General features: G+C 42.9%; 1 protein-coding gene and 1 long non-coding RNA gene across 2 annotated transcripts; one reads left to right on the top strand and one right to left on the bottom strand.

The window, feature by feature from the left end:
• The first annotated feature begins 486 nt into the window (after positions 1-486).
• On the top strand, positions 487-1,602 carry LOC116616341. Its single transcript, XR_007313712.1, has 2 exons — positions 487-596; positions 1,398-1,602. It is a non-coding gene; the product is annotated as an uncharacterized LOC116616341 (long non-coding RNA).
• A 377-nt stretch (positions 1,603-1,979) lies between these two features.
• LOC125572235 (uncharacterized protein K02A2.6-like) lies at positions 1,980-5,948 on the bottom strand. Its single transcript, XM_048732460.1, has one exon. It carries the CDS (start codon positions 5,946-5,948, stop codon positions 1,980-1,982), a length of 3,969 nt encoding a protein of 1,322 aa, XP_048588417.1.
• Positions 5,949-12,053: the final 6,105 nt, after the last annotated feature.

The following is a 12,053-nucleotide window of genomic DNA, read 5'->3' as shown; positions in this document are numbered from 1 at the left end:
CAACGATTAATACATTCCTTGCGGTTAATACTGTACTTGGGCGCCAAATTCGTATTCGGAGACCATGCATTGCTGCGCTCGACCAGAAGAGGCAGAAGCGAGGGAGGGATGATGATGGCGGACCCGTGTGCTGCTCACGAAGTGACCGGGCCATCTCTTCCCCCCCAAAAGCGATGGTACGTGGTCAACAAAGACGTTTGTGGTTGCCGGTCAATTGACTTCGCCAGAAACGAATTATTCTAAATTTTTCCCGACGAGATTCGCAGCATCGAGACCGATCAGATACAATCTACGGAGTCGAAGCTCGTCAACAAACAGCCAAAAACCTACGTCACAACCATGTTTGGTCTCTGCGCCTGGTTGTTGCGGCAAAGAGATTTATCTAAAGTTGATTTTTTATCAACAAAGAAGTTTGAAGAAGTAATTTCTGCTATAAATGCGGTGGATAGCAAAAGAGTCGATTTTGGCGGGACAAATAAGCAAGATGGCGCCAAAAACAAAACTGGCGGGAAAGACAGACATCAAATGCTCTTCTCTACTCGCAGGAAGCCATCCAGCCCTAATTCTTCAACATTATCATTTTGTTCTACTCCAAAGTAAGTCAGCCCTAATTCTTCAATATTATCATCCTGTTCTACTCCAAAGTCAGTCAGCCCTAATTCTTCAACATTATCATTTTGTTCTACTCCAAAGTCAGTCAGCCCTAATTCTTCAACATTATCATTTTGTTCTACTCCAAAGTCAGTCAGCCCTAATTCTTCAACATTATCATTTTGTTCTACTCCAAAGTCAGTCAGCCCTAATTCTTCAATATTATCATCCTGTTCTACTCCAAAGTCAGTCAGCCCTAATTCTTCAATATTATCATCCTGTTCTACTCCAAATATCACCTGGATACTAGTTTATCTGTGGTATTGTCTTAGAGCTAAGATTGCTTGTGTAATAGTCCTCTAACTTTAACTGATGATATCACTTGAATACTGGTTTATCTGTGGTATTGTCTTGGAGCTAAGATTGCTAGTATAATAGTCCTCTAATTTTAGCTGATTATATCACTTGAATACTGGTTTATCTGTGGTATTGTCTTAGAGCTAAAATTGCTTGTATAATAGTCCTCTAAATTTAGCTGATGATATCATTTGGATACTAGTTTATCTGTGGTATTGTCTTAGAGCTAAGATTGCTTGTGTAATAGTCCTCTAACTTTAACTGATGATATCACTTGAATACTGGTTTATCTGTGGTATTGTCTTGGAGCTAAGATTGCTTGTGATAGTCCTCTAATTTTAGCTGATTATATCACTTGAATACTGGTTTATCTGTGGTATTGTCTTAGAGCTAAAATTGCTTGTATAATAGTCCTCTAAATTTAGCTGATGATATCACTTGGATACTAGTTTATTGGAAACGGTTTTGGTCTTGGGAGAGTGGAGAGCGAGGTGGAGAGTTGTGGAGCCTTCAAGGTATTTCGCCAGACATCAAACCATTACAACATTCATTCTCATTTACTGACTATATAGAAGAGTTGGAGAATAGCAATATTAGTTTATTTTAAGGCAGAAATTCGCGTATTGAAAATTGAAATTTTTTGGATTTCTTGAATGCAGCGTTGCATCATTGAAGTCGCATGAGTATCACAAATATCACAGGCGAAGGGTCATAAGGTAATACAAGAGGGTTTTCTTTTGCCATAAGGTTTCTCCTGTAGCCTTTTGTAAGAAGAGGATAATAAGAAGTTTTGTAGACGTTTATTCAACGGTGAAACGAGCCATGAGTCTTGCACAATCTAAATCGGTCCTCGGTCACGTTCTGAGCACGTGCTCTGTCACGCAACTTGTCACATCTTCCCTCTTTTAACAGTAACGCTAACGGTTGGTTAAAACAACATTATAATAATCAAAGGGTAAAAAACCGAAATTTTACAACTAAAATCATACGATGGATTATAACTAATGTTCAGTGTCCTAACAGTTTCAATGTTATTTTGGCACATAGTCTTTGAGCCATGCAGGAGGCTTCACCTCCCGCCGAGGCCTTGTTATAGCCTGTGAAGAATCTGGTGGCATGGCAACCTGGCTGGGTTGCTGCTGAGCATCATCGGGTTCTGGTGATTCCAGAACATCAGGTACTTGGCTGTTTGTTTCTCCAGTGCTGATCAACTGTCGGCGGTTTCGTCGGTAGGTGGTACCTTCAGTCTCGACGTTGTAGCTCCTAGGTCCGGCTTGACCTAAACACGTACCAGGCGTCCACGTGTCTTGTCCTGGTAGCTTCATGCGCACAGTTTCGCCGACAGCAATGGGCTCCAGGGGCTTGCTGTGCTTATCGTAATAAAACTTCTGGCGTTGCTTGGTACCTATCAACTTCCTGGTGTCCTCTTCAGTGTTGTAGCTAGGCTGTAGTAGGGAACCAGCCACAGGGAGAAGTGTTTTGCATCGACGTCCGAAAAGGCGCTGGGCCGGGCTAGTTCCGATTCCAGCAGTCGGAGTATTCCGCCAGTCGAGAAGTGCTTGGAATTCTGACCCCCCGGATGTCTTGCATTTTTTAAACAGCCTCTTTACTGTCTGTACAGCATTTTCCGCTTTCCCATTTGCTTGGGCATATCTTGGGGATGACGTCTTGTGTTCGAACATCCAGGTCTTGGCAAATACACTAAACTCCGCTGATGCGAACTGCGGTCCATTGTCGGTTATAAGGGTGTCTGGGATGCCAAACCTGGCAAATATTGCCTTCAGCTCCTTTATTATTGCTCGTGACGTCACTGTGTTAAGCCGGGCCACTTCTATGTAGTTGCTGAAGTAGTCGCTGACCACTAGCAGTGTTCGGTTGTCGAGCTCACAGAGGTCAGCTGAGACCTTTCCCCAAGGTCGAGCGACAAACTCATGTTGGAGAATTGGCTCCTTTCGTTGGCCACTGCGATGAGTCAAACATACTTCGCATTTTGTGATGTACTCCTTCAACTCGACAGTCATCCGCGGCCAGAAAAACGTGTCTCTTGCTCGTCTTATGCAGCCTTCTATACCGATGTGGGATGAGTGTGTCTTTTCCATAAGCTCCTTCCTCAGGGCTCTAGGAACCACCAACTGTTGGCCTTTAAAGATGAGTTCTTCTTGGACAGTTAGCTCGTCTCGAATATCAAAGTAAGGATGCACGCACTCCGGCAGGTCTGTTTTGCTCTCTGGCCAACCTCTCTTTATAACCTCTCGAAGGTTTTGTTGCACCGCATCATCTACTGCTGCATTTTTGAGTTGCTGCCAAGTCTCTTCTCTCACTGGCATCCATGATCGATGGTCAATCTCCTCCAGCTCCCTGGTACACTCCCAGGCGTTGACTTCGGGTAGGTAAGCTCTGCTTAGGGTGTCAGCCAAGTAAAGATCTTTGCCTTTCTTGTACTTCACATTGAGACTGTAACTCTGCAGACTCAGCAGCATCCGTTGTAGGCGTTTCGGAGCAGTCGCCAGAGGTTTGATGAAGATTGGTTCCAAAGGCTTGTGATCAGTCTCGATGTTGACGACTTCGCGGCCGTAGACGTACGTATGGAAACGGTCACACGCAAAAACAATCGCGAGCAGCTCCTTCTCAATCTGTGCATAACGCGTCTCAGCGGGCGTGAGTGCACGTGATGCGTAGGCTACTGGTTGGCCATTCTGTAGTAATGCGGCACCCAATCCGCTCTGCGACGCATCGCACTGAAGTGTAATCTCCTCGTCTAGGTTGTAGTACCGCAATACTGGAGTGACTGTAACGGCATCCTTTAGCTTTTCAAACGCAGACTGTTGCGCATCATCCCAGATGAACTGCACGTCGCTCTGTGTGAGATCCCTCAGCGGCTTTGTGATGTCTGACAGCTGGGGCAGGAACTTTGCAAGGTATTGGGCTAGGCCTAACAGACGCTGTACCCCAAGCTTGTCGGTCGGTGAGGGCATGTCCACAATTGCTCGCACTTTAGCAGGGTCGACTTTAAGTCCCTTGTCAGTTGCTATGTGGCCAATGAAGAGTAACTCTGATTTCCTAAGTCTCATCTTGTCGGGATTCAGGTGTATGTCCCGTTGATCACAACGGTTTAGGAATGCCAGGAGGTTCCTGTCGTGATCCGCCGTTGCCTCCTCGTAGCTCTCGCCATAGCCCACTACCAGGAAATCATCAGCAACAACTTCGGTTCCAGTCAGACCTTCGGCAAATTCATGCATCTTTCTTTGAAACACTTTTGGTGCTGAGGAGATCCCGAAAGGCATTCTCTTCCATCGGTATCGGCCAAACGGTGTATGGAAAGTTGTTAGATAGGTCGACTCTTCCTCTAGCTGGACGTGCCAGAAACCGTTGCGGACATCCAACAACGTGAACACCTTGGCACCGTGTAATCGTGTTGCAACCTCTTCTATGGTTGGTAGGGGATAGTTTTCCCTCTGGATGGCTTTGTTGAGATCCTTTGGGTCTAGGCATATTCGCAGTTTTCCATCTTTCTTGGTAACTACTACCATAGAGCTGATCCACGAGGTGGGTGTGGTCACCGGTGCTATTATCTCTTTGTCCACTAGATCATTCAAGGTTTTCTTGAGCTGGGGTCTTAGGGCTACTGCAACTCTACGTGGTGCGTGTTGTACTGGTTGAGCGTTTGTGTCTAGTCTGATGGTGTATTCTCCATCAAGTTTGCCAACCCCGTCACTGAACACTGCTGGGAACTTAGCCAATATTTCTTCTCTTGTTAGTGCAGCTCCTGGTTTGGGGTCAACGGTGAACACTGTCGCTCCATCTGTCTGCGGTTTGTGAAACTGGTCGTTGTCATTGTACTGTATAATGTTCATGCCAAGGCATGCCTTACGCCCCAGAATCGGGCGGATTTCATGGCTGTCAACAAGGCGACAATCCAGCTGGCACGATACATGGTTTCTCCACACTCTAATGGTGACATGCCCGACGACTTTGATCTTTGATCCCCCATACGCCACTAAGGACGTTTGCACGGGTTTCACTTTTACTAGCTTGTGGTCGTTACACGCCTGCTTGTATATGTGCACTGGCAACACATTGCATTGTGCACCAGTATCAGGTTGGAAACGGATGAAACTTCCAGACTCTGATTGAAATGTGACCAGCTGCGAATCATCCAACCAGACGGCCAATACTTCCTCCGTTTGATATGTCTCCTCAGGATACATATCTGTTTCTTCGACTTCGGTAGCCTTGACTTCCTGTTTGCATCTATTGGCAAAGTGATTTTTCGCTCCGCACTTCCGGCAGTCCTTTCCTCGTGCGGGACACGATTCCTGATTTGCCATATGTTGGTATCCACAGTTGTCACATTGTTTGCCTTGACCTCGTTGCTTTCGCCGATAATTTTTGATGTTGGGTTTCTTCGACTCGAATTTACTCACGGCATTGACGTCTGTCTCAGATGTATCTTTGACTATTTTCATCTGAGCAAGCATACTCTCAGCCGCTCGGCAAATTTCATCTGTTTTCGCTAGTGTTAATTTGGACTCGCGTAACAACCTTTCTCTGACCTTCGTGTCATGTATTCCAAATAACAACCGATCTCGAAGTATTTCGTCTGGCGTAATCGTATCAAACTCGCAGGACTCGGCCAATTTTCTCAGCGCTGTTCTATAGTGCTCGTAGGACTCTCCAGGCTCTTGCATTCGCTGGTTGAAACGGAATCTTTCGAACGGCACGTTCTTTCTTGGTTGACAGTACTCGGCGAATTTCTTTATGACAGGCTCTATCTTGTCTGTCTCTCCTTCGGTCAGGGTAAATGTCGAGTAGACTTCTCTCGCCTCTTCACCGATAACTGTTAGCAACGTAGCTACTTGTACGGCTTCAGCTTTCTCGTTCAACCCAGTCGCCAACGAGTAGTTTTTCCAAGCGAGCACAAATCGCTTCCATTTGTCAGCAGCATTGCTATTGTGTATCTCCAGCGGCGCCGGCGGCGGTAAGACATATCCTGAGGCCATAGTTAACCGCGGCCACCATGTAAGAAGAGGATAATAAGAAGTTTTGTAGACGTTTATTCAACGGTGAAACGAGCCATGAGTCTTGCACAATCTAAATCGGTCCTCGGTCACGTTCTGAGCACGTGCTCTGTCACGCAACTTGTCACACCTTGACTAAACTGGTTGCACTTCGTGAGTCTTTCCCGCCATTTCTATATTTTTACTGTTGTGACTCTGTCACACTGTTTTGTCCGCCGTTTTGTCCTACGACAAAAACTGACTTCCCACGTTGTCTCCTGTTTTTCCGGCTTAGTTTTCTTGTGTTTGAAACTGTACTTTGTGTTTTCACCATAAGCTTAAGTGATATTTTGGATAATTCTTCACTTACAAACAATAATTTATTCAGCTCCGAAATCAGTCGCCTGTAAATTCTGCGAAAGATTTGCATATTTTTCTGAGCCCTGATTGCGATGCGCTGTTGTTGTGTCAGTCTCACGGTAGGCCAGTCACAGTTGGGTTGATGACAAAGAGTTAGTGAATGCGGTCGGATTGCGTTGTTGTGTAATACTGCTTGGAATTTTTCTACCAGTGGGTTCTAAGTGCATTGTTGACTGAGCGCGTTGGTTCAGTTTACGGGCGACTCGAGTCCAACTTGTTTTTGCCACCCTGCATTTTCATTGTAGTCTTTTAACTATTTTATTCTACTTAATTTTACCTTGATTATTGATTATTAATAATTAATTGATCTAGTTAAATAAAAGAAAGGGAAACTAATCAAATAATTATATACAATCAAACAATTATTTAACCGTAATAACCGGAAAATAACCTACAATACTATTTCTGTAATTCTTTTAAAAAAATATATACATATATAATAATTATATCTGGCATAATGGCAGGCCACCTCATGGCCCCCTTGATAGTACTCCTTTTTGCTCTACATCTCCAGAATTTCTTATTACGGTGGCAGAGCCCACTAATTGAGTCTAAGGCCGGACCCTTCATTTCACCAGCACTTTTTGAAATGAGCCTGGACAAAGTTAAAATTTTCATGAACAATATTCATCCCAATCGTAGAAAATTGATCGCTCCAAGAAGTAACCCAAGCTCACTCGCCTTTCGCCTACTCATTCTTAGTGGGGACATCCCTCTCAATCCCGGTCCCACCTACCGGTATCCCTGTGGAGCATGCTCAAAACCAGTTAAATGCAACCAGAAGGGTATTCAGTGTGACTACTGCGATGCATGGTATCACACAAAATGCTGCTCAATAAGCAATGAAAGTTACAATACACTTGCTAACAGTTCTTGTTCTTGGATCTGCTGTGCCTGTGATGTGGCCAATTTCTCAAAGTCATCAAGTTGTCCTGACATTCCTGATGACAATTATTATTTATCTTTATCAACATCAGTACAATCATCCGGCTCAGAATCGCCCTAGTCACTAACATCCTCCCCCAGACAAAGATCTCCTGCATCAAATAAAATGAAAGACCCCCACAAATTGAGAGTGTTAACACTGAATGCTTGTAGCTTAAAGGGTAAAGATAAACGCCTTGAATTTCAAAGCCTGATTGACAACTACAAACCTGATATTGTTAATGTAAATGAGACCCACATTAATGACACTGTCTTTTCGGCTGAAATTCTGGAGAAAGGTTACACCATTTTTCGTAAGGATAGAAACGAATTTGGTGGAGGGGTGTTGTCTGCTTTCTCCAACCATCTTGTGGTGACTCACGAGGAGCAAATGGATGGTAATTATGAAGGCATCTGGTCAAAGATAAATATTGCAGGAAGCAAATCACTTTTTGTTGGCTCAGTCTATAGGACCCCAGACTCAAATGTTGACCCCCTTGTAGCTCTCGATGGTGCATTATGCAAGCTGGTTAAAAATCCAATTCCAAACATCCTCATTACCGGTGACCTGAACCTGCCTAGTATATCATGGGAAGATGATAACTACGCTGTAAGACCTAATCCTACTTATGGGCTTGAAGTAAACCACAAGTTTTTGGACATTGTGAACGACCACTCACTGACTCAACATGTTATGGAGCCAACTAGAGGGGAGAACACCCTCGATCTTGTTCTCACCACTTGCCCAGAGATGGTATTAGACCTAGTGGTTGAGCCCGGCATGAGTGATCATGATCTGGTGCTATTTGATCTAAACTTGAAGCCCTCCTTCAACAAGAAAAAGCCTCTTAAAGTCTTTGTATTTAAGAAAGGTAATATGGGTGCAGTGAAAACTGACCTTAAAAAACATCTTGATAATTACTTCAACAATGAGGCCTATCATAAATTGATCAATGAAAACTATGATTTCTTTAAAACCACAATCACTGAGATCATGAAAAAACATATTCCACAAAAAAACACCAGTGGTAGATGGAACTTGCCATGGATCACTAGTTCCATTAAAAGGTTAATCCGAAAAAAGCAACGTCTATATAACCATGCCAAACACTGTAACAACCATGCTGCCTGGAAAAAAATTAAAGACTTGCGTAAACTCGTAAAGAAAAAACTCGCTAAGGCACACAGCGAGTATGTGTCCCAGCTCTTAACAGTCCCAGAGGGTAGTGAAACAGCGAACCATACCATAACCAAACGGTTCTAGACGTACATCAAGTCCAAAAAGACCCATGATGTTGGTGTTGCTCCCCTACGCGATGATAAGGGTGAATTAGTCAGTGACAGTCTTGGTAAGGCACGTGCTCTGAGTTCACAGTTCCAGTCCGTTTTTACTCATGAAAATAATAGTTCTATACCTACACTTGGACCAAGTCCTTATCCGACTATACCGTCTACTTTAATATCTATAGATGGTGTTATCAAACTACTTCAAAATGTTAACCCGAAGAAAGCTAATGGCCCTGATTTAATCCCCTGTACAATTTTACAAGAAGCTGCCCAGGCTTACATTATTTTACAAGGCTGTTAACAAAAAATCAGCACTTGAGATACCAGACAATATTGATAGACGCACCCGCCAATTACGCAGCTCTCATCCAGATAAATTTATTGAGTTATGTCCAAGAACAGAAGCTTATAAGAACTCGTTTTTCTGTAGGACAATAAAAGAATGGAACAAGCTGCCCGCCTTACCCTGGATTCCACTAGTGCAGATATTTTTAGAGAACGAATAAAAGTAAATTAAATCAATAAAATTATATTAATACCAATAATGCTGTTTAAACGATTTTTATCTTTTTACTTTATTTAATCTTTTTTTTTATTCTGCCTTATTATTATTTGTATTATTATTTATTTTATTATTATTATTATTATTATTTCTATTATTATTTTATTTTATGTTTTTTATTTTTTATTTTCATTTATTTATTTATTTTTATTTTTATTTTTTAATTAATTAATTTATTTATTTTTTTAATTTATTTTAGTTAATTAATTATGTAGATGTAGATGTTATCTGTGGTATTGTCTTAGAGCTAAAATTGCTTGTATAATAGTCCTCTAATTTTAGCTGATGATATCATTTGGATACTAGTTTATCTGTGGTATTGTCTTAGCACTAAGATTGCTTGTATAATAGTCCTCTAATTTTAGCTGATGATATCACTTGGATACTGGTTTATCTGTGGTATTGTCTCCGTAGAGCTAAGATTGCTAGTATAATAGTCCTCTAATTTTCTTTAGCTGATTATATCACTTGGATAGTAGTTTATCTGTGGTATTGTCTTAGAGCTAAGATTGCTTGTATAATAGTCCTCTAATTTTAGCTGATGATATCACTTGAATACTGGTTTATCTGTGGTATTGTCTTAGAGCTAAGATTGTTTGTATAATAGTCCTCTAATTTTAGCTGATGATATCGTTTGGATACTAGTTTATCTGTGGTATTGTCTTAGTGCTAAGATTGCTTGTATAATAGTTCTCTAATTTTAGCTGATGATATCACTTGGATACTGGTTTATCTGTGGTATTGTCTCCGTAGAGCTAAGATTGCTAGTATAATAGTCCTCTAATTTTAGCTGATGATATCACTTGGATACTAGTTTATCTGTGGTATTGTCTTAGAGCTAAGATTGTTTGTATAATAGTCCTCGAATTTTAGCTGATAATATCACCTTGATACTAGTTAATCCGTAAAATGAAGATCAATGAGACCATTGTTTTTTGTAAACATTTATTTATTAACATTAAAAAGAATACAGAAAAAGAATTGTTAGCTGGAATACAAACAGTTTAATTGAAAAATACTTTGTTAACAAAAAAAGTTTCGCTATGTCAGTATCCTCATACAAGTCTGTCCACCAGATTATCTCAATTTCGCGGGAAATCCGCCCTTCGGGGGTGTGCACGACAATCGAGCTGCGGCACGTGGGTCTGGCCGACTTGGTTTTCCCTGCCCGATTTCGCGCTAGTTCTAGTTTCTGGAGTGATTCGAGCGATTCGTCTTCTTCGACAACTGCGTTTCCTCGCCAGCTAACGTCTTTTTTAAACTTGTATCCAGCATTTTCTATAAGTCTACGAAATCGCTCGATCTCAAACAACTTGTAAGAAATCCGCATAGCAACATCCCGTAAAACTGGTGGACGAAAATGATGCATCCTTTTCACACTGTCGGGCCGTGGGCTCCCAAGTTCGCTGATTAAATTCAATATGAAGGCCTTTGGTACTAAATTGAATTCAATCTGGTCCTGGATGGAGAAGCTGGCAATTTCAACCCGGTGATTATCGACTTCGGGAGCGTCGTCAACGCAAGCCTGGCTAAATGCCGGGTGCCACGGGCCCACCACTTGAGTCAGACTCATACATCGCCCCCGAAGTTGTAAACGGAAAGGGCAAGCCTTCCCCAAGTAGTGATATTTTTTTTCCTTTTGTAAAATGGCTATCTTTGTTGCGGCACGTTGTAATCTATCTAATGTAATCTATCCGTGATTCCGGCGATACAGCTAGCGACAAAGCAGTCGAGTGAGATGCGCCCTAAATTATAAAGCCTGAAATATCCGTTTTCCGGATTATAAAGTCGGCTAACGAAACGGCAATAAATAAGTTTTGATTACTAGATACAACACGCCTATTTACAGAAACGTTTGCTTTACTCGGTTGATATCAATTGCATTCTTTTAGTGTTTTGTTCATAAATTTCATCCTATTGTTGCTGTTATTATCAGTTTAACATTTACTTGCCTTGGGTGTAGTTATTTATGCTTCGCTACTGAAAACTGTTTGACTAGATATTGATAGAAATATAAACAAGGACCCATTAGCGGTAACATTACACCCTGTGAGATGTCAAGCGCATAAAGCCAGGCCGCCCAAAGGTGTTGCGGATTAAAACACCATCTCGAGTGTAAGGGTGGTTTGAACTCACCCTTACGTCACTTTTTTTCTCTATCAAAGCTCCTCATGTGGGCCAGGCTTGAACTGTGCAGGACTGAGGATGCGGCTGTGCTGAGAATGAGGCTGTGCTGAGACTGCGACCGGGCTGGACTTCACAGCAGACTTCTTCAATGAAGCTTCCGCTCGTTATAAATTTTTGTAACGAGCGTCTTCCTCCAGCCGGGGCAGTCCCAGCGCTCCCACATCTGGCGGGATCTTCCGTACGATTTCCATTTTTTTTTCAATCTCAAGCTCAGAAGGATGCTTATTGCTTTGGATTATTGCCACAAAGATTATCTTGATCATGTTTTGCTCCGTGGAGGAGAAGGTGTACCTCACCGCGCGTTGTTTTCCGACACTGTGATATTTATGGTGCCCACAGGTACGAGGGCACACGTAGTCGTCGGCGTCCGAGGGTACGGGGCGGGAAGGAGTCTCAGCCACGGGTGGTGCCTCAGTCTTAGTGGCAGTCTCAGCCTCTGGAGTCTCGGGAGATCTTATCCGCTTGCTGATGGCAGCACTGGCGGATGCTGCCATCCTAGCACGGTCAGAGCAGATGTAATAGTTATGCTGCGTCGCCACCCGGTGTTTTGCCAGCATGGCGAGCTCTTCCATGGATCGGCCGTCTTCCCCAGACTCGTGAAATGTGGTGGCCCACATCTTACGTATGGCGGTTGGGGCTAACGTCTGGCCTTCGCGGAGCCTAACGCCCGAGATCTTTAAAAAGGAGCCCATGCAATTGTGCACATTTGCGCTCGCCACTCCTTTCCC

This window comes from Nematostella vectensis, chromosome 9 (genome assembly GCF_932526225.1).
Source record: "Nematostella vectensis chromosome 9, jaNemVect1.1, whole genome shotgun sequence".
NCBI lineage: Eukaryota > Metazoa > Cnidaria > Anthozoa > Actiniaria > Edwardsiidae > Nematostella > Nematostella vectensis.
Note: the sequence above shows the minus strand (reverse complement) of the source record. Positions and strands in the feature narration are given on the sequence as shown.

Bases quoted from the DNA above. Each gene is read 5' to 3' on its own strand.
- LOC125572235 (XM_048732460.1), bottom strand. From the start codon at position 5,948: ATGGCCTCAGGATATGTCTTACCGCCGCCGGCGCCGCTGGAGATACAC.